General features: G+C 31.5%; 2 protein-coding genes across 2 annotated transcripts; both read left to right on the forward strand.

Annotated features, from left to right (window-relative positions):
- Positions 1-2,791: 2,791 nt before the first annotated feature.
- LOC108455721 (40S ribosomal protein S17-like) lies at positions 2,792-3,624 on the forward strand. Its single transcript, XM_017754259.2, has one exon. It carries the CDS (start codon positions 3,002-3,004, stop codon positions 3,425-3,427), a length of 426 nt encoding a protein of 141 aa, XP_017609748.1. The 5' UTR covers positions 2,792-3,001; the 3' UTR covers positions 3,428-3,624.
- A 1,933-nt stretch (positions 3,625-5,557) lies between these two features.
- Positions 5,558-6,483, forward strand: LOC108456130 (cyclin-dependent protein kinase inhibitor SMR6-like). Its single transcript, XM_017754727.2, has one exon. The coding sequence runs from the start codon at positions 5,782-5,784 to the stop codon at positions 6,106-6,108; it is 327 nt and encodes a 108-aa protein (XP_017610216.1). The 5' UTR covers positions 5,558-5,781; the 3' UTR covers positions 6,109-6,483.
- Positions 6,484-21,923: the final 15,440 nt, after the last annotated feature.

The following is a 21,923-nucleotide window of genomic DNA, read 5'->3' on the forward strand; positions in this document are numbered from 1 at the left end:
TGAAAGTTATATTTTATTAATAAATTATAATAAAAACTATAAGATTCTTTGTTTGGCATGTTTGGTGAGGAAGTAATAAAGTAATTGATTGTTTGGCAAAGGCGGCAATAGGGAAGATAAACTAAGTAGTCTTGTTCTCAGTTCCACCACAGTATGTTATACGGCTGCTAGAAGAGGATAGTCGTGATCACTTATATGAAGGAAACACTGTTTTTCTCCATTCCTAGCTAATAGGAGTGTTTTTTCTCTACCCAAAAAAAAAAACTATAAGATTCTTTTATGAATATTTATGTTATTTATATAATATATAGTATGGACATATAAATAAATTATGTCCATACAAGCTTATTCTTGACATTTTGGGGGCCCTAGACGAAACAATAAATTATTATGGCTCTTTTTAAAAAAAATTATAAAATGTAATACAATAAAATAAAAACATATACTAGTAATAAAATAAAAAAAATGGGGCACTTTTTTTTTTTGCCGGTCTCTAATGAAGTATCCGTCAAAAAAAACTTAAAAGGTTAAAAATTTTAATCCATGTTAAAAGCTGGAATTTTTGGGCCCTTCCATACTGCCCTGGCAAGCAGCACACTCAAACTACCCTTAAGGTCGAGCCTGTGTCCATACTTCTTGGTCATAACCTTTTAAAATAAATATATCATAACACTTTTACAACATAAAATAATTTTTTATCATAACTTTAGAAATCTTTTAAGATTCAAATAATATAATTTGTAGTTATAACTTTACAAAATACACATTATTTTTATAATATAATTTTTATGATTTATAATATAAGAATTTTTCCATAACCATCCCAAGCTCTCATACATGTTCAAACTTATAATATAATTTTAAAATTAGATATTTGTATAATTATCTACGTAAATACTACAATTGTCACCCTTGCCTTAGAATTGAAATGTGTAATTAGGGTGCTTCAATTATACTCAATTTGGTGGGACTCACCAAATATAGTGTTTATCCAAACATACCACCTTTGTATAATTAAAAACAATTACATATAAATCCAATCATGAAGTGGATTTCTAAAATTACGTTAAAAAGATATAAATATGCAAAAAAAAAAAAGAAGCAAAAGTCTACAATGCATATAGTAAAAAAATGATAATAGAATATACAAAATGATAGTATAGAGGTCAAATTAATAAAAAATTTATATAAAATATTAAAATGATAATTTAGTTATAATATAGAGGTCAAAAGAGATATTAAGCTTTAAAATATTTTTATTTAAATTTAATTATAAAAATATGTAATATATAATATTAATATATAAACAGTAAAAATAAATCAAATTTAAACTTAGGAATTTTTTTTTTTTAAGTGTAGATCTATGAACGAGTCCAATTACAATAATGAAATTTGGATTCAGCAGAAAAATAGAGCTAAATCTCACATTTCTCCGTACAATTAATTAACAAATTTTAATTAAATATTAATGAATTAATTGAAGTAGACATTCTCAACTTTTGACCGTTATTTTAAATTAGTCTTTAAATTTAAAATATTCTAATTATATCTCTGAATTATTGATATTATATTAATTAGGTTCTTTCATTATTAAAATCATTAATTCATCATTAAATGACATGATAAATTATATGTAGCTAAATTTAAAATGAAATTTTTTAGAAAAAACATTGCCGCATAACTTTTAAAAGTAAAAACTAGAAATAAAGTAAAATTTAAAAAGAGAAAGTGAATGACAAAGCCTTTGTAGAAGTTTCGAAAACCTTAACAAATATTTTTACAAGATTCATTTTTACAATATTCATTTTTCTTAAATTTTCATTTTAAATTATGTCAAATACGATCTCACATATAATATAATAGTTAAATTAACAATTTTAGTAACAAAGAGATCTAATTGATATAATCTCAATAGGTTGAGATGTAATTAGAATGATTTGAAGTTTGGGGACCAATTTAAAATAAGGGTCATGCTTTGGGAATGCATAGTGCAATTAACTCAATAACCCCCTATAATACTCCAACCGCCCCATGAATTGATTATTCCTAAACAAGTCATGAAGGGTATAACAAACATACATTGCCTCCACATTAGATCAAGAACGGGATCGAAGGGATCAAAAACGACTAATTCATATAACGCATATGGCTCTGGTTGCTGGTTGGGCCGACTCAATGGCTCTATATAAATTAGCTGTTTTTGTTCCCTCTGATCCCGTTCTTGATCCAATGTGGAGACAAGGTATGTTTGTTATACCCTTTATGACTCACTTAGGAATAATCAATTCATGGGGCGGTTAGAGTATTACAGGGGGACTATAACAAATTCGGGTATACTAATAATAAGAATAAGGGCAAATTACGCCCATGGTCATTCTAAAATAGGGTCTATCTTATTTTAATGACTCCAATTTTTTTCTTAATTTAGTCACTCTAAATAAGATAATTGTGTGAATTAATCACTTCGGTTAAAACTTTTGTTTTCTTCTAAGGGGATGTTGATGTGACATATTAGCACGTTGAATGTCTAACATTTGGTACTTTTTTGTTGACTTTTGACTAAAGTTGGGAAAAACTTTTAAACTAATTATAGAGAGATCCCTAAATTTTAGTCAAAAGTCAATAAAAAAATATTACGTATTAGTCACTTAATGTGCTAATGTACCACATCAACAATCCGTTAGAAAACAGAAATTTTAACATAGTGACCAATTTACAAATTTCTTATTTAGAGTGGGTAAATTAAAAAAAATAAAATCAAAAGCCATATTTTAGAGTCACAATGAGTTTACCCTAAAAACGAAAAAGAAAATTCGTTGCACTTTTACACTACTATAGAAAAAGGTCAAAAATTTCATCACCCATATATATATGAACCCTACTTTCGCACTCTGAAAACCCTAGCCCTTCATTGCTCTTCCACCTCCGCAAATCCCCGCCCAACTCTCCGCCGCCGCCACCGCCACCGCAACCGCCACCGCCACCGCCACAGATCCAAGCAATGGGCCGCGTCCGTACCAAAACAGTGAAGAAATCCTCCCGTCAGGTCATCGAGCGCTACTACTCTCGCATGACCCTCGATTTCCACACTAACAAGAAGATCATCGAAGAAGTTGCCATTATCCCATCCAAGAGGCTCCGCAACAAGATCGCCGGCTTCTCGACCCATTTGATGAAACGGATCCAGAGGGGTCCGGTTCGCGGCATTTCCTTGAAGCTCCAAGAGGAAGAGCGTGAGCGCCGCATGGATTTCGTCCCCGATGAATCGGCCATCAAGGTCGACCAAATCGAAGTTGATAAGGAAACTCTTTATATGCTTTCGGTTCTTGGGATGTCTGATATTCCGGGGCTTGTTAAGGTTGATCCAGTCGCCGTTGTTCCTCAAATCGGGTTCGGCCGTGGTGGTGGACCCGGAAGGAGGTTTTAATTGGTTAGTGTCCGTCTATTTGATGGGTTCTTAATTTTAAGTTCATTATGTTTTATTTTTTGGGTAGTATTTAAATTTTGTGGTTCTTGTTGGAACAATATTAGTTTTTATGTTAAATGGTACTGGAATTTGTTGAGTTTGATGTGCGCTTTCTTTTTAAAAGCATTTGAAAATGAGAAACTTTTTAGTTTCTGCGATTGTTGATTGCCATTTATTTTATTTTTTCTTTGAATTTCATTTTTGTATACTGAGGTATTATGTTGATTGATTGAAATGGTGAATTTGAGAATAACGCCCCATTTTCGATTCCAATTTTGGGATTTTATTCATTAGGTGAAAAGTTGAGGTAAAGAATCCCAATTCTGGTTATTTTGTTTTCAATCACATGTTCATGTTCAGCAATTTTTAATGGCAATTGTGAGCAAGAAACTAAAAGATTGTATGGTTCAATTTTAAAGTTGTATTCTTTGTGCTGTGGGAAAGGCATCCATGGAAATGGTGGGTTTTTCATTAAGCCAACTTGCAGAATCCTTGGGCTCATATCTTTCTTTTATCTTTGTATTCCCTGATCATGGTTGGATTTGAACATGAATAAAAACTGAAAAAACATTTGGTTTGTCACATCTGCTTGCAGATTTATCACTTATTTTAATTAGTGGTTGAGTTTGTAACATTGGAAGTTTTGAACTGGAATGTGTCTTTAGAAGTCGTTAATGAACTCAATTTTGTGTATACATCTATGATTAGAATTCTTGGAAAGTTCACAACCTTATAATGCATTCATGTAACTGTTTGTAGATTAGCGGTAGAGCTTCGGCAGTTTCTTCTTCCTTATTTCTTGTTTGTTCTCTCCCTGCAAATACTTGCATTTTATCTCTTGCGGTTCTTTAGAGTAGATCAGACAATGATAGATTAGCTTAGTCATCTAATGGAGGTTCCTGTGTTATTTCAACCCCTGGATTCTCTCTTTCTTTTCTCTTGCAGTTTGTGTACGGATCATTTTGGGTTGTTTGAGGTTAGGGTTATCTGAGTCTGATTCTTTTTGGGTTGGGAAGGTTAGGTGGTGAAGTTATTTCATTTCGTTCTAGGCAATAGTTACATCTATGTTGCTTCGACTGTTAAAGTTGTAGATCTTACCATGGGTATGAGAAATAATAGAAAAACTTGACAATTGTTAAATAAATGGGAGTTGGACACATAGAATAAGGTCTGTGTTACCTCTTCACTAACAATTGTGGGTTGTCATGGATCCTAGAGAGTTGTATTTTGAGCAACCATCTCATTCTGGAGAGCTGTCTGTACATTATATAATATCAAGAGAGAGAGCAGTAAATAGTTTGATTGACTGGCTTTTTAAGGTTTTATTTCTTCTAAAGAAATTATGGACATGGTTGAAAAAACTTGAACCCTCATGTTTGGCGCTTCAATTAATTAAACCCATTACGGGAAGATAATAAACAGATTAGACATTTTTTTTACTATATTATATTAGACTTTTTTTTCCTATATTATATTCAAGGATGAAATTGAAATAAAATATTTAAAATGGATTATTTTGGTAAAAATCCAGAATTAATCAAAAAAAAATTTGTTATATCGATTTTTGTATCAATGAACAGTCAATTTTTAAATCCATGATTACAGCAAAATAGCGATAATTTCTTGCTTCATCACCCCTCCCCCCTTTTTATCCTATTCCTATTATCTAAATGGGTTAATATAAAAAATCTCTTTGTCAGGCCCAGCAGCCCATTTCATACATACTTTTATATGTAACGTCGCCGTATTGTTCCCCTTTGGGCATTACGCCGGTGATTGTGCCCCCTGACTGGGTACAATGCATCACTTCCTAGAAAATCAATATTCAATTATATAATGTCGAAAACAAAAAGGGGCAAAATCGGAAAACTCTCCCAAATATCAGCGGGAAAAAGAGCCGTTGCTCATTAGACTACCCAAAACTTGGCGCCAAAAACAAAAATTCCCCCTTCCCCCTGCCCGTAAATTCCCGGGCAGCCTACCCTTCTTTCTCTCTTCCCTTTAAGAAATCAAAAGCTAAGTTATAAACATCTCTTTCTTCATTTCTCCCTCAATTCAAAACACTCTCCTTTTCTTCACTATTATCCCCCCCCCCCCCAAAAAAAAAAAAACCTTTCCTTTTATTCCATCTTCTCTTCATTTGATAAAAAAAACTCGTCTTTTTGCTGATTTCATTCAAACAAACCACCCTTTTCCCCCCTTACTTTGGCTATCTCGTTCACTTGGATTACTCTGTTTTCGCTCTGTTCTAGCCCATTTTCATCAAAAACTAACCATTTCCAAACTTGGGTCCTTTAGTTTTTATCTGATAAAAAATGGGGCTCTCCAAAAAACCACAACTAGATGGGGTGTTAGACAATGAAGGGAAGAAATGGGTAATCACCGGTATCGCTATAAGGACTTCATTGAAGCCAATAAACACGAAACCAAGAGCAAAAGAAAACCAAGAAGCAGAAGAAGAGGAAGCTTGTTCAACAACTCCAACTTCAAAAGAAGCAAAAATACCAGACAAATTAGCATGCCCTTTAGCTCCAAGAAAGCCTAGGCCTCCATTGAGATGCCATTACACTGGGGTTAGGGAGTTCTTTACCCCTCCTGATTTGGAATCAGTGTTCAAGCTCCATGTTGAGAAAGCAAATTGAGTTTATGCTTAAAAAGAAGTGGGGTTTTTTTTTTAGGTTAGAAGCTGATCCTATGCTATCTTCTTTTCTTTTTTTTTGGGTTCAATAGTCACTCCTCTAACTCTAAGCCAAAGACAAATAGTGGAGAAGAAGAGGTCAAGGTGTACAAAGATATAATATTTCCATGAAATGAGTAGTGTAGCTTTGTTTACTTCATTTTACCTCAAAGTTTTTTATTTTGACTATGATATATATAAAAGTTTCTTGCTTTAGGTATTGCAATATTAGAAGCTAGTTGATAGTGTAATGGAATGGTTTTTGTAACTTGGTTGTAGTGCTTGAAAACTATGAGATTGTTGGGTGATATTCAAATGACAATTTTTTTGGTATTTTAAAGTTTTAGTTGGCCACTGAGCAAAGTGACACCATAGTTTGCCTTCAAAATTTGACATATCTAAAGTGTTTGGTCCATCAAATTCTTCGCTGCATTCACTGGTCAGTGCAGGCTCAGTAAATGATTGCCATACGTATTTCATCATGGTTGCAAAAAAATGAACCTGACCACCTGATTTAATCATATAAATTGAATTTAAAAATTATAAAAATGGCAATATTAAAAGAAAATGAGAAAGAATCTTTATTTCAATCAATCTTTGCACTTATTCCAATTTTCTTTCAACTTTCTCTCTCTTTTTTTGTGACTCTACATTCAAAAAATACACACGTGTAGAGTGTAGAGTAGTAGGGGTTTCTTCTTTTTTCATACACACAGTCTTAAAGTTGTCCCAATAAAAATATGGTAAAGCAACCTTCTTTTGCATGGCTGAGCAAATCAATGACGCTGGACTCACTGGACCCATAATATTTCTTCATTATGTTTACATATTATATAAAAAAGTAATAATAATTAACGATATAGCATGATACAAGTTTAATTTATATAATACAGATTATTAACATATTAGAATTTATATAATCAATCTTCTCACATGAGGAAAAATAAGTGGAAACGATAAAAATAAGAATGAATTTGGATTGACAGATTTTTTACTTACGGTTAATATAAAAATAGCGGTGATGATAAAATTAGATAAGTAAGTTAAACGCACTGCACTGTACTCATCGCCCATTCATACCCACCTTAAGTAAGTTGAGTAAAATGGATAAATTATTGTTACTAAACCTATGTTAAGTTTTATGTTTAATCTATACTAGTATTTAAATCTTTGGTTGAGTTGATATCACGAGTCAATTGAACATTAATTCAGTTAGGGAAATTACGAAATATCATCCCATAATTAAACTAAGTTATATTATTTGAGGGTATTTTAGCATTTTATTTTAACAAAATCAATAAAATATGTATATGGTGAGATTTAAAACCACACCAATTGGATTAATAAGATATTAAATTTACCACTTAATCAAAACTTTATTTTGATAGTATGTACTATTTTCTTAGAATATTGTGTTACCTGATTTATTCATATGTTTAAATTTCATTTTACTTACTATTTAACCTATTTTTATTTTAATTTCATACATATTTCATGTTTTATTATTAATTAGTTTCAAACCATACATTTTATTATTTATTGTGTTATTTTGAAACACAATCCATGTTTTATTTAATGATATGTAATTTTCACATGCATATGCGAATGATAAAGTTTCTAATATTATATATTCTTTATTTTTATAATTTTTCAAAATAAAAAGAAAAATTATAATATCATTAAATAAATTAGTGTCACTCAACTTATAACACTAACATGGACCAAAACTTTTATAATAATATAAATATAAATAAATAATAACTTAAACACAATTTATATATTTATTTATATATAAATATACCAACATAATAAGATTATTCATATTTGTCCGACGCCTAACAATGGCGAACCCCAAGTTGGTGCTAAGTGCTTCTGCTTTATCTGATTATAAAAAAAAGACAAAGTAATATTGAGTGGTAAGTTAGAATCCTATGTGGGGATTTTTTTTTTCTGACAACAAGAAACTCTTTTTTTTTTTTTAAAAAAAAAAACTCTTTTGAGCCTTAATATTGGAAGTAGTATATCAAGTACCATTCAAACTTTAATTATATCAATCTAATAAAATATTGACACTTCAAAAAATTGATATAAAGTAATGGAAATTGTTGTCAAACACAGGAAAAAACTTTTAAACCAACACGATTCAAACTTTCAACTTTGTTGATTATATTCCTAATGCATATTAATAGTGGGAAATTTTGTGTTTTTTCATGTTTCCATCTTGTTGACACCTTGGAATCCAATGCTGGACTTGAAGTTGTCATGCAAAATAGTATGAAATATTTTGAATCCTGCTGAAAGGGTGATTCTCTTAGGAGAAGTTTTTAAAGTGTTATCTATCAATCAATAGATGTCGCATTTGACAATTAAAGGTATTGTCTTCGTGACTAGGATTTTGTCCACTAGCCTCTGTGGAGAGCCATATATGATTTACGAAAAAGTACCAATTGAGCCACTATTATTGTTGACGTGGGAATCGGCTCCTTCTGAAGAAGCCTTGGAAGTGTCATTCTCGGAACAGTCGACCCGAATCATTAACAAATGAAAATATAATTTCTATGGTTGAGTTTTATTCCTGTTCTCCACGGAATACCGTGTATGATTCACAGAGGAGAAATTCCGACCATCATACAACATTTTAAAGAATTTAAAAGTCAGTGGAAGATGATAACATAGTATTTCACTAGCTGATTTCCCTTCAATAATTTCAAAAATATTCAATTTAAGATTGAAATAAGCGAAACTAAAATAATTTAGCTTCTTTAATTTGCAATGTCTAAAACAGTATGAGTAATTTTCAAAGCATGCAGCTGATGGGTAGTACAAGCTCATGAACTTAGGGTTTTCATTTATTTCAAAGCTGATGTGTAAATAGTGGATAAGATTTCAGACATCTTTATACTTAAATAAAAAGAAAAACAGTCCACCGTCCATAAAGTTTTCAATTAAAATTCAAGTAAAATTAATAAGCTGACTTTAAAATATATATATATATATATAAAAAGTTAATATACATAATCTATATGAGTGGAGTTAGGAATATTGTGATAAGGAATTCCAGAAAAATTATAAATTTTAGGGTTAAAGTTAAAAGTTTTCTATTAAAAAAATATAAACTCAATTATTAATTTTAAAAGATTAAAATACAATTTAATGTATAAAAAATAAGGTTGAAATAAAAACTTAATGTTTGTTTACAACTGGAGTAGATAAGATATCTTGTGCATGATAAAGGGATTCGTTTACATAAAATAATGAAGATTGGGAGTTCAAAATTTATCTTAATTGGTTTTCTTTGCTTTTCTAGGGATTAGCTTTCCTTTCATCAAAGTTGCACTAAAAAAAAAGTTTAAGGTCTTAAACCTGTAAATAGATATAGCATGATTTTAGGTTGTTTGTATTAGGTTTCTTTTACTTTAATACTCATGGTTTTTCCTCTTGTCCTTGCATGTGAAGCAGCAATTTATTTGACTTTGAGTGAATGAAATATAAATAAAATTTTGTCAGCATTATTTTACTTTTATTTATTGTATATATAAATAAATATATTTATTCAATATAAAATAAATTTATGTATTTATTTTTAAAAATATGTACAATCGAATCAAAATATTTCATGTATACATTTAAACAATAACCAATGTTTCATGTACATAATTGCAACAAACTAAAATCATATTTTAAATTATACAAGATCAAAGTTCATATGTAGTTTAGAGATTTACCCTATATTACAAACAACATATTCTTCATAGACAATATTTATACATAAATATTGAAATAAAAATATTTTGAAGATATTCAAATAGAAGTTGTGGGATCTTATATACAAGTGAAATTAACTGCTCTTTCCACATTAAAAAGGGAAAATAAAAAATCAGTTAAAAATCTTTGAAAATCTTGAATCTAACTGTAGAATCAATGGCCTTTTAAGTGTGTCTTTACTCTTTTTGACAAGCAGAAAATCAAAAGGAAAGGAATTTGTTTTTAAAGATAGGGTTTCATCATGCAAACCGAAAACCAATCAAGGTGTTGTTTAAGCTAACTGTTCTTGTCTCATGGCGTTCATCTTAAATGGACTAATTTTATGTACTTTTATGTATGTTTATTTCGATTATTAAATTTCTAGATATACATAGGTGATGTTTGTCAATTTTAAGTGAATTAAGAATATTTTTGTTATATATCTCCATCTTATCTGGAGGACTTTGTCAATTCAGCCATTTTGATTAAAAAGATTATTCACCGAAAAACACCTCACCAAGAGGTTACATCACTCCTTACATGTTATCGACACCTTTCTCTTGCATGCTTAGCACGTGGCTCCCCTAGTCACATCAATACCTAATCTAAAATAACCTACTGAGACAACACCTGTAGCACCCCAAACCCAGCCCAGAAGTTATGGCCGGATCCGGCATGCCACATTAAAAACGTTAAAAAAAAAATTCCATTGTAAGTCTAGAAAATCGTACTTGATGTTCAAAAGATTAATTCATTAAGGGTTAAAGTGAATGGAAGTCTGTGCACCGGTAGGAAACCGGAAAAGAGGTGGTGAGTCCATCGGATGCGCTATACCAAGCTCCTTCGGATCCAATCCTAGACATGCATACCGCCATTTCCACACCTTAACGTCATGGATATTTCTAGGAAACCGATTTGATTAAGTCATTTTTAAGAAAAGTGATTAATTTTGGAAAATACTTTCATTGCGGAAGCTTTGCTTGTTGTCGTGTTATTTTGAAACCAATTGTTGTTTTTTTGAAAATGCGCCCTAAAGCTATCCAATTTCAACAGTTAAAATAAGTAATACCTATCTTAGTAATACATATTAAAACCATCAAAAATAATTAAGCGGCCTTATTACATTTAAAAACCCAAAACTTCAAACGTAAATAAAAGGATGTCCAGTTCACCAAAAGAAAATCAAACTTTCGAGCGGGTGGCCATCTCAATTCCCTCACGACTCCAAGCCCACTATGGTTGGGGATTACTGCGTGGATAAAATAAAGGGGTGAGTTTGGGAAACTCGGTGTGTAAGGAAAACCCATTCAAAGCCCAAGTCAGCTCAAGCCTATTGGGCCTAAGCCCATTCAGAACAACAGTAATCTTGGGCGAGCCCTTTCAAATTACAATAAACGGGCCCTAGCCCTTATTCAGATTTCAAAATACATGCAACATCAAGAAACATATGCAAGCCCATTTGGGAGACTACTCCACCCACCAACCACTACACTCCACCGTACCAACCATACACTCCATGTGGGGAATAGCTCAACCCACCCAAATTTAACACTCCACAATTGCACTTGCTTTCGATTATCGATAGAATTGAGGCAAAGCCTCCAAGACATGGACAAGCCACTTTCAGTACTTCCTCCGTCAATATCCCATCCCATGCATCGATAATAACAACATGGCATGCAGAAATAACAACAATCAAACATGCATTTAGGTCAATTTAACCCTAGGGGTATTTAGGTAATTTATCTACTAGGGGTAAAACTGTAAATTTTTCACTTTTAAAGGTATTTCAGTAATTTATCTATTTTAGGGTTTTTCATGCATATTCTTACTTTTCACGTACTAACAGAATCACGTCCGAGGGTTCTTACCGAATTGGGCTGCTATTCATCATTCCAATTTTGGCCCATTAAGCCCAAAAATATTGAGGGCACAGAAATCATGCACTTTGCAGTCCAAACATTGTAACTTACCAAAAACATTAATCGATTTACCTCACGAGCATTCGCACACTCGCAAATCTACAAAATACCGATTTTCGGCATTTCGGCTTTTCGACTTTTGCCGATCTAGACTAAGAAAGAGGGTGTTAGTTACACACTGCTTTATGACGATATCTTGTGAGATCCACACACGAACCGCCTACAATTGGATTACTAACACGTTAATTTAACTATTCAAATACAAACTACGATTAACCCCTTACAATATTCGGCCAACCACACCTACAGATCATAGTAAGCTTATAAGAAATCAATAAGCAACTCATTAACAAATTTTTGTCAATGTTTACCACATAATCATAATTTCACTGCAAGCTGTCTTCCTGAGCAACAGTCACTAAATCATTTATAACTGGAGCTACGAAACTCCAAATCAAGTGCCGTTAATTTTACCTGAAAATAGACTCATATATCTTCTATCCATAAAATTTTCAGAATTTTTGGTTTAGCCAATCAATACCAGATTTTTCTCAAAGTTTCCCATGTTTCACTATTTGACTAATCTGACCACCCTTCATTACGAATCAAATTTCTCATTGTACAGAATTCAAAATATGTTCTTGTTTATTTCATTAGAAACTAGACTCAATAAGCTTTAATTACATAATTTATTCAGCTTCTAATTCTTCTCCCACAATTTATGGTGATTTTCCAAAGTCACATTACTGCTGCTGTCCCAAGCAGATTTATTACCAAATCACTCTTTCACACCTAACTTGCATGCTTGTTATTTAAACATGTATATCACCAATCAATCATCACATATCTATGATTTTACTTAAGTATAATCTCCATTTCATCATTTTAAAGCACAACATGTTAGCTGATTTTTCCTTTAACATCTAAGGCACATGCATGCTCATTTGTTTGGCTCAACTTCACCTATCTTCCATTTTTCATCAAAAGAACATGAAACAACAACCATTTCCTTCATTTTAATTCATGACTAAATGCTCACAACACAACTAAAAATCAAAATATACTTCAAGAGTTAAGGTAGAATCAAGAAGAACTCATGAACCTCAAAATAGAAGCAAGGTACCAAGAACTTACCTTCAATTTTCCTCCTCCTAATGACCGAATACTCAAGAGCTTTCTCCTCTCCTTTCTCTTCTCTAACTTTCAGCTATGATGAACAAAGATGGACAAAACTTTGTTCTTTTCACCCCTTTTTCTTTTAATAAAACTTCATATTTCATCCATTTAATTCTTTAATACAAAAGACATGAAATTCTTATCATGAAACATTTACCTAACTCATTATCATGAAACATTTACCTAACCCATTATCATAGAGCATTTACCTAACCTATTATCATGAAGCATTTACCTAACCCATTATCATGGAACATTTACCTAACCTATTATCATGGAACATTTACCTAACCTATTATCATGGAACATTTACCTAACCTATTATCAATTTGTATCAATTTGTACCATAAATTATGGATATCAAGTACTCATATTGTCTACAACAACATGACGGCTAGCCACTTCATGTAAAATGGGAGGTTTGTCATGCAAATCCTCCTATTTTGCACTCCTATTTATTTGGCCACTTCAATTTAGCCTATAGCATTTTCAAACATTTTCACATAAGTCCTATTTCATAATTTCACTCCCTTTTTCTTATGGAACAAAAATTAACTAAAATTACCGGGTTCTATCTTAAACTTGGGCCTTCTAGAGGCCCACAAACATAATTAAACCTATGCCAACATTCACAGAATTCCCAAAAATTGGGGCGTTACAACACCCTCCATAGCTTTCAAGCATGTGCCAAAGACCTATCATAACTTGGCAAACCTCCTTACTTAATGGGACAAATAGCTTCATGGGATCCATATGAAGAATCTATATGCATGCTCAACAACCTAAAGACAAAGACCAGAGGCTATGTTGTTACTTTGCCAATGATCCTTTTAAGTCCTTCTTTAACTAACCTAACAACTCTTTACACATACATCGTGTGAATCATCTTCAACCACCCAAATTACTTGTATCAACAATTAGTGCAATGAGAATGGATAACGATGGCCCATTATAATGAATATTTTTCCATAAATCAAACTCAAAATCAGGAGAATAACCATCAAGGCCAAAATCTCTAGCCTTAAGCAACTGAGAACCAACAATGTTACTAATAGTATAATCTTCGACCTTTCAACTCATATAATCCCCACAATATTTATTTCTAGTAGTATCTTGCCTATCAAAGTTACTACTACCTAGAGATTACAATCTCCAAACTAACAAACATTTCCACCACCACTAGAGGTTCACTCTTACCACTCCTAAAGCACAAGCCACCCAAATCCTAATTAAAATTTCCAACTGTTTAACTAGTTGTTAGATGGAATGAAAACTTTGCAAGACCAACTATTGCAGCAGCAACAACTATACCAACAATAGAAAAAGATTACCATTCAAGAACTTCTAGGATATAAAAACTGCCCCCCATAATCAACAATCAACAACACAAGAAGAAGATATTCTTCACACTATGGTTAACAATAACATCCCAACAAACATGAGGAGTATCATCCTCAAATGGTGCTACCACAACAACCAAATACTTCTCTAAAAAAATCAAATGTAAACTTTAAAAAAGGAGGAGCAATCTCTTCGTAAAACTTGTAATTTCAAATTGTAACAAAAAACTTATGAAAATATTAGAGATCCAACCAACCACATTGTGCAATACAATAATTATATAAAAACCTTGGGTGCCATTAATGCACGTGTCAAAAGCACACGTCAAAAGTCCACCATGACTCAATAAGTCACTTACTTAAGGGAACGGTTGGCTTCATAGATCAACATGAAGAATGTATATATCCTTACCAACCAAAAGGCAAAGTACAAGAGATTTTACTTTTCTTTGTTCAAAATAGAATTAAATTAGATAAATATACTAACCAATAGTTTGGTACAAAATATCCCTATAAGCGTTAGCCATTAAATGAGATTAAAAGCCCAAATGAGTTATATTATAAACAAACAAAAGATTGTGATGAAGAGTAAAGTTTGAAACGAACAAAGAAAAGTTACTTTTGTAATACCCCTAACTTGGATCGCCTACTATCCTTGGTAGGCAATGTCAAATTTGAGGATCAAAGGCATCTCCGACTAATCTAACTTCAGTTCAACCATTGAAAAAATCTAATTGATCTTTATTTACTCAATTATAAACTAGAAATTTTATCTTGAACTTTTGTTCCTTAAACAACATCGTTTCATCACTTTAGAACTTGAGGTATTGATAACTTAGGGGAGGATATTGGCACCTTTAAGCCAAGTGGTATCGATAATAAGGGTTATGGTATCGATATACCACCTATTTGGAAAGTCCATTTAGCTACTATTTTAGGGTGGTGCTGATACCCTTGTACGGGTGTCGATACCTAGATATAGGGTAGTCTAAAAGTGCTTCCGAATCAACCATTTAATCCACCAAAACATTATCGAACTGTTAATAAACATAACCCAACATTTTCTTCATGCATAAAAAAAGCCAAGCAAACCACTTAAATCACATATAACATGGGTTCTCATATGTATTCTTTTCAATAAGCATAATACCTCATCTAGTGCTTAAATATGTTAGCCAACCCATACCATTTAGATAACTCAAGCATTACTTCTAATCACAATATGTCCAAAGACTTATTGTAACACCCATCACTTGGTCCGGTCACAAGACATGAGTTATGGGATGCTACAATAAAACAGAGACATTCACGTAAAAAATCATCGAAGAAATCTATTTCTAAAGTCATTATATTTCAATAGGAAATCTTTAAACAAAACACACCATCAGAAAGAAAAGAAAAAACGAATGTCTGCCTAAAGTCTATATGCCAGATGACTGTTTGCCAAGCTTTCTTATAACTTTATGAATATTCACCAATACAACCCGCATTTATAAGTCTGCCAGTTATCCAAAATAAGTTAACATATTTAACACATGCAATTATTTTCATTTCAAGCATACTAATAGTCTACGCCAACATTGAACAAGTTTCACAATAGAATATCTACATAAATATATACACAACGTTCAAAAAATCATCATTCTTTCATGTACTATTTCACCGAATAGTCTCTACATACATGCCACTTGGCTCGGTGTAGAGTTAAAATGATTCTACTTAAACAAGAGCTAGATAGTGTGAGTTGTGGATCGATCCGCCTACCTAGTTCCTCCAAAAACTCTACAAAGAAGGGGAAAATTAAATGGGGTAAGCATTAAATATGCCTAGTAATTCCATAGTTTTTAAAACATTAAACTTACCTCGTAAAACATTTAAACACACATATAACTTAGCTAAATTATTGATTCTATTAACATATTTCACATGTACAAGGTAAGTGCATCACATTCAAACATATAACATATCCCAACATTTCGTTACTCATTCATACCTTACTTCAATTCATATAAAGCATATCGTCAACATTTCTATTCAGGAACATTCAGCCTGATGAATCAACATGAACAATAAGGAATACATGGGTAACCATTCGACAACATGCCAATTTGCTCATAAGAGCTTTCCAACCGATTACACGCCAGATGCACATAGTGAAAAGCCCGTAGGCTAAAATATTCTCCCCCGATGACATGCCAATATCTTCGAAGAGAATAAATTGAAAATTCTACAACAAATGCAGGATTCCAAAAAACTTCAATAACTTCCTTCATCTTCTTCACATCTCTCTTCTTCCCGTACAGTGCGCAAATACCGTTATTGGCATGTCAATTGTATACTTTGTTCATTCGAGCTCATTTGGGCACATAGCTAAACTCTCCTTTTTACCATTTAACACCTTTTCTCACCTTACTAATACAAGTTTACTAACATTTTCCATTTGCATTCACATACAAACATATTATAAATAAACATAACAACACCCTATGAACTTACCTAGTACTACAAAAGAACATTATATAAAAGACTATTCTAGGATTTTTCCCTTCCCTTTGTTATCAAAAGGTTGATTTAGGTCTTGATCTATAGCATTCAATTCATCAATGATAACACATCAAACTTTAATAGTTTTGAAATTAGACGTGCAGGTTAGCTAAATCGAGATACAAGGATCTCAAAAACATGAAACTTATGAAGAATTGGCTTTGAAAACACTTATACGTAAAACTGATTAATTAAGAAAGCTTAGAGCTTTTCTTTCTTCTACAAAGAACAATGTTTTTGATGAAGGAATACGAGAATAAGACTCTCTTTCCACACACTTCAACCTCTAACACTTAACATATTAATTTTCATCATTACATGAAAATTAACAGGTGTCTCCACTAAACATTGACACAACTAACACTACCATGCTAGGGTGGTTATTTACCACTTTGGACCTTGAACAATTTTTATTAAACTCATTTGACTAGCTATTCACTAACTCTTATGGTTTAATTTCGTACACATTTATTCCTAACATGTTGACCAAAATTTTCAATTCAAACATCAATAAAACAATATTACGAAATTATAAATGTTATTAAATAATATTCACCGACTCTATAGTTAGAATTGTGCCCCCCTAACCACTATTTTCGACACTATAGAAAATTGGGCTGTTACAACTCTCCCTCTTAGAGAATTTCGTCCTCGAAACTTTACCTATAAAAAGGTTTGAGTACTGTGGTTTCATTTACTATTCTATTTCCTATGTAGCCTCTTCTAAACCATGACGATTCTATAGAATTTTCACTAATTGAACACGCTTGTTGCAGAGTTCTTTTACTTCCCGAGCTAGAATTTTTACTGGTTTTCATCATAAGATAAATCTGGTTTTAACTCAATCTCATTAGAAGAAATTACATGAGAATGATCAGATCGACAACGACACAACATTAATACATAAAACACATTGTGAATTTTCTCAAGTTTTGGTGGCAACGCTATTCTATATGTTACTGGCCCAACTCTTTCCAGAATCTCGTATGGTCCATGACTCTCTGCCTAAGCTTTCCTTTCTTGTAGAAATGAAACATTTTCTTCCCCGATGATACCTTTAAGAATACATTTTCACCAATTTGGAATTTAATTTATTTCCTTTTTAAATCTGTGTATGACTTTTGTTAATCAAAGGTAGCTTTCAAACAGTTCTTAATAACCATAACTTTTTCTTTTGCCTCACAAACTAAATCAGTTTTTACCAACTTCCTTTCACTTAACTTAGACCAATATAGCAGAGTTCTACATTTTCTTCCATACAGAGCTTCATATAGCACCATTTTGATACTTGACTGGTAATTGTTATTATAAGTAAACTCAATCAGGGGTTGATATTTTTCTTAGCTACCTTCAAACTCTATAACACAACATTGTAACATATTTTCTAAAATTTGAATTACATGCTCTGTGTAGCCATTTTTTTTGTGGATGAAATGATGTATGAATTCAGTTTGATACTAAAGGTTCATGTAGTTTACCCCAAAATCTAAAAGAAAAATGTGGATCACGATTTGAGATAATAGACGATGGTATACCATGTAATCTCACTATCTCAGCCACATACAATTTCGTTAAGTTCTTAAGTGAGTGATCACTTCTTACTGGGATAAAATGGTTGACTTCGTCAATCTGTTGACCACAACCTAGATAACATCTTTCTTTCTCTGAAACATAGATGATCCTGAGACTAAATTCATTGATACTCTTTCCCATTTCCACTTAGGAATCATCATTGGTTGTAACAAACCTGATGAACTTTATGTTCAGCTTTAACTTGCTGAGACACCAGTCATTTTGAGACAAACTTTGAGATTTCACGATTCATTCCCAGCCACTAATAGTTCTATTTCAAATCATTATACATCTTGTTACCACCTGAATTAATTGAATAAACACTACTATGAGCCTTCTGTAAAATATCTCTTTTAATTTCAGAATCATTCGGCATACATATTCGATTTAGGAAATATAAGCTCCCATCGCTATCAATACTGAAATTTGACATCAGACTATTCCGAATTTGCTCCCCCTTAGCTATCAATTTTGGATCATTCTTTTGCAACTCTTGAATTCTCTGAAAGAGTAACGGCTTAATTCTCAGCTCAGAAATAATAGAACCATCTGAACTCAATCTTAATTGAGCATTCATTGCTCTTAGGGCGAATAAAGACTTGTGACTTAAAGCATTAGCAACAACATTAGCCTTCCCAGTGTGATAATCAATAACCAAATCATAATGTTTTAATAACTCAAGCCATATTCGATCTTGCAAATTCAATTCCTTCTAATTCATTAGATATTTTAAACTTTTATAATCAGTGAATACATGAAATTTGTCACCATACAAATAGTGTCGCCATATCTTTAAAGCAAAGATAACTACAACCAACTCTAAACCATGTATCAGATAATTAACAGGTGTTTCCACTAAGCATTGACACAACCGATACTACCATGCAAGAGTGGTTATTTACCACTTTGAACCTTGAACAAAATTTTATTAAACTCATTTGACAAGCAATTCACTAATTCTTATGGTTTAGTCTGTACATTTTCATTTCTAACCTGCTGACCAAATTTTCCAATTTAAACATCAATAAAATAATATAATGAAATCGTAAATATTATTAAATAATATTCACTGAGTATATCATCAGAATTGTGGTCCCCTAACCACTGTTTTGACATCGTAGAAAATCAAGTTGTTACACTTATAACCTATTTACATGCCATATTAGAGTACCATATATAAATACAAACAAAAACATTTAAAAATCATGGCAACTATTACATCAAAAATGATGACTCTTTTTTTAATGAAGCTTCGAGGTCCCTGTTCTAAATAAACTATAACCTGTGTGAGGAAACATAAATTCCATGTGCTAATAATACCTCTATGTTTGGCAGTGATCAAGAAAATTCTATATTACCCTATATATACATTATAAACACTCAATACATATATATGATCATCAATAACATGTTATTAAGGTCTTGTATAATTTACTTCCTTAGATATTTTAGTATCCATTTAACTCGTTATAATGACCCAATTTTTCATGGTGTCAGAAAATGAAATTTCAAAACCCCAATTCCATAAATTGAGCCTATAAGGATGAAATATAAAGATTTATGAAGTTAATATGAAAATATATTGAAATTAGGTTAAATAATTTAGCCAAGAAAATAGTTAATTAAAACTTTGAGAATAAATTGTAAAAGTCCAGCCGTTATTGAGTTTTTATTTGGAAAAGGCTTAAGGGCCTAAATAGCAATTATTCAAAGGACTAAAATGGTTATCTTACCATTTTATATCATGACTTAGTGGATGTTAATTGTTTTTTCTACTAGCTTAACTAATATATATTAGTATAATAAAGCTTAATTAAACTAATTAATTAAAGTTAATTAACATATAATCTTAGTATAAAAGTTAAGATACTGGAAGAAATATGAACATTCATCTTCTTTCGTCGTCTTTAAGAAAAAAATGGGAGGAACTCCATTCTTAAGCTTTGGTTTGACCATACCAAAATTTCAAGGTAACAAAGTTAAAATTCATGAAATTTTTATAGATTCATTATCATGAGAGCTTGATTTAGCTAGCCCATCTATTAATTTCTTCAAAATTTAAATTTTTAGAAAGTTTAAATTGTAGAGAAATTGATGAATTAGGCTTGAAACTGATAGATATTAAGCTTAGATAATGATAAAGACTAAATTGCAAAGCTAATTATGCTTGTTAGATAATTTTGAAACATTAGGGGAAAAACTGAATAAATTGAAAACCTTTCATGAAATTATGCTATGAATAGAAAGTATAAGGTCCCTAATGAAAGAATGTGAAGTCGGATTTTGATATGACGTTAGATATCGAAAAATACGTATATCCCGAGTATAGAGACTAAATTGAATAAAATGAAAATTTTGCTTGGGTTTGTATTTGAATTTGAATTGAATGAAATCTAATATATTTTTATTTACTTATTTTCTGAACATAGCTAAAGACGATGTCGATTCTTTGAGAGGGAAAGGAAAAGCGAGAGCTATTGACGAGAGAATTAGATTTGTACTTTAATGATTGAAGTTCACTCCAATTATATCGACAATTACATGTTTGTTTCATATTAACTGTTAAGGTAATACTACCACTTGTCTTGAATTGAATTATGTGACGACATTATTGAATGTTGAGATTGTGAATTGGTCTGAGCATAGCAGAAACGAGTATGATAAGAATTGCTAAATGACATGTGATATGTGATATGAATCGTTTATGGAAATGGTATGGAATTATGATAATGAATTGGTTTATAATATTTCATTGAAATATTGGTTACCCTATTAGTTTTTCAAGAAAAGTCAAATATAGTTGGCATGCTATAATGTAACAGCCCGTTTTTCAGTGGTACCAAGGACAATGGTTTTGGAACCCTATTTTTTGATGATCGGATCTTTAAATATTATTATTTAATATTTATGAGTATATTATGGTATTATATTGAATTTTAGTCTAGTAATTTTATTGAATGGATAGTTAACTAATGTACAAGTGTAACGACCCTAAAGTCAGTAGTGTCGAAAAATGAGGTATTGGGACCTCATTTCTGTAAATCGAGCCTATAAATATTAAATATTTACAAAGTTATTATATAGGTGAATTGAATTTTGGATGGGTAATTTTTTCGAATTAGTGACTAATTAAGGTATAATGACTAAATTGTAAAAGTTAATCGCTATAGATTTTTATTTGTTAAAAGGTTTATTTAGTAATTAAACTAAGGTTTATTTAGTAATTAAACTAAGGTTTAAATGGAAATTAGGCCATAGTATAACATAATGGACGGTTAGAACACATTTTTGGCATTAATTTTACTAGAATTTATAATTAAAAATGTTAAAATGTAAAACAAAATAAAAGAAACAAAGTGAAAAGAAAGATGAGGTACTTTTATTCTTCTTCACCACCGTTTCTCCATAGCTAAGGAACTAAGAATTTCGGCCAACTTTAATCTCTTCCATGGTATGTTCATTTTAGTCCATTTCTTGTTATT

The sequence above is a fragment of the Gossypium arboreum genome, chromosome 9 (assembly GCF_025698485.1).
Source record: "Gossypium arboreum isolate Shixiya-1 chromosome 9, ASM2569848v2, whole genome shotgun sequence".
Taxonomy (NCBI): Eukaryota; Viridiplantae; Streptophyta; class Magnoliopsida; order Malvales; family Malvaceae; genus Gossypium; species Gossypium arboreum.

Excerpts from the sequence above, each read along its gene's own strand:
- LOC108456130 (XM_017754727.2), top strand. The coding sequence starts at position 5,782 with ATGGGGCTCTCCAAAAAACCACAACTAGATGGGGTGTTAGACAATGAA.
- LOC108455721 (XM_017754259.2), top strand. The coding sequence starts at position 3,002 with ATGGGCCGCGTCCGTACCAAAACAGTGAAGAAATCCTCCCGTCAGGTC.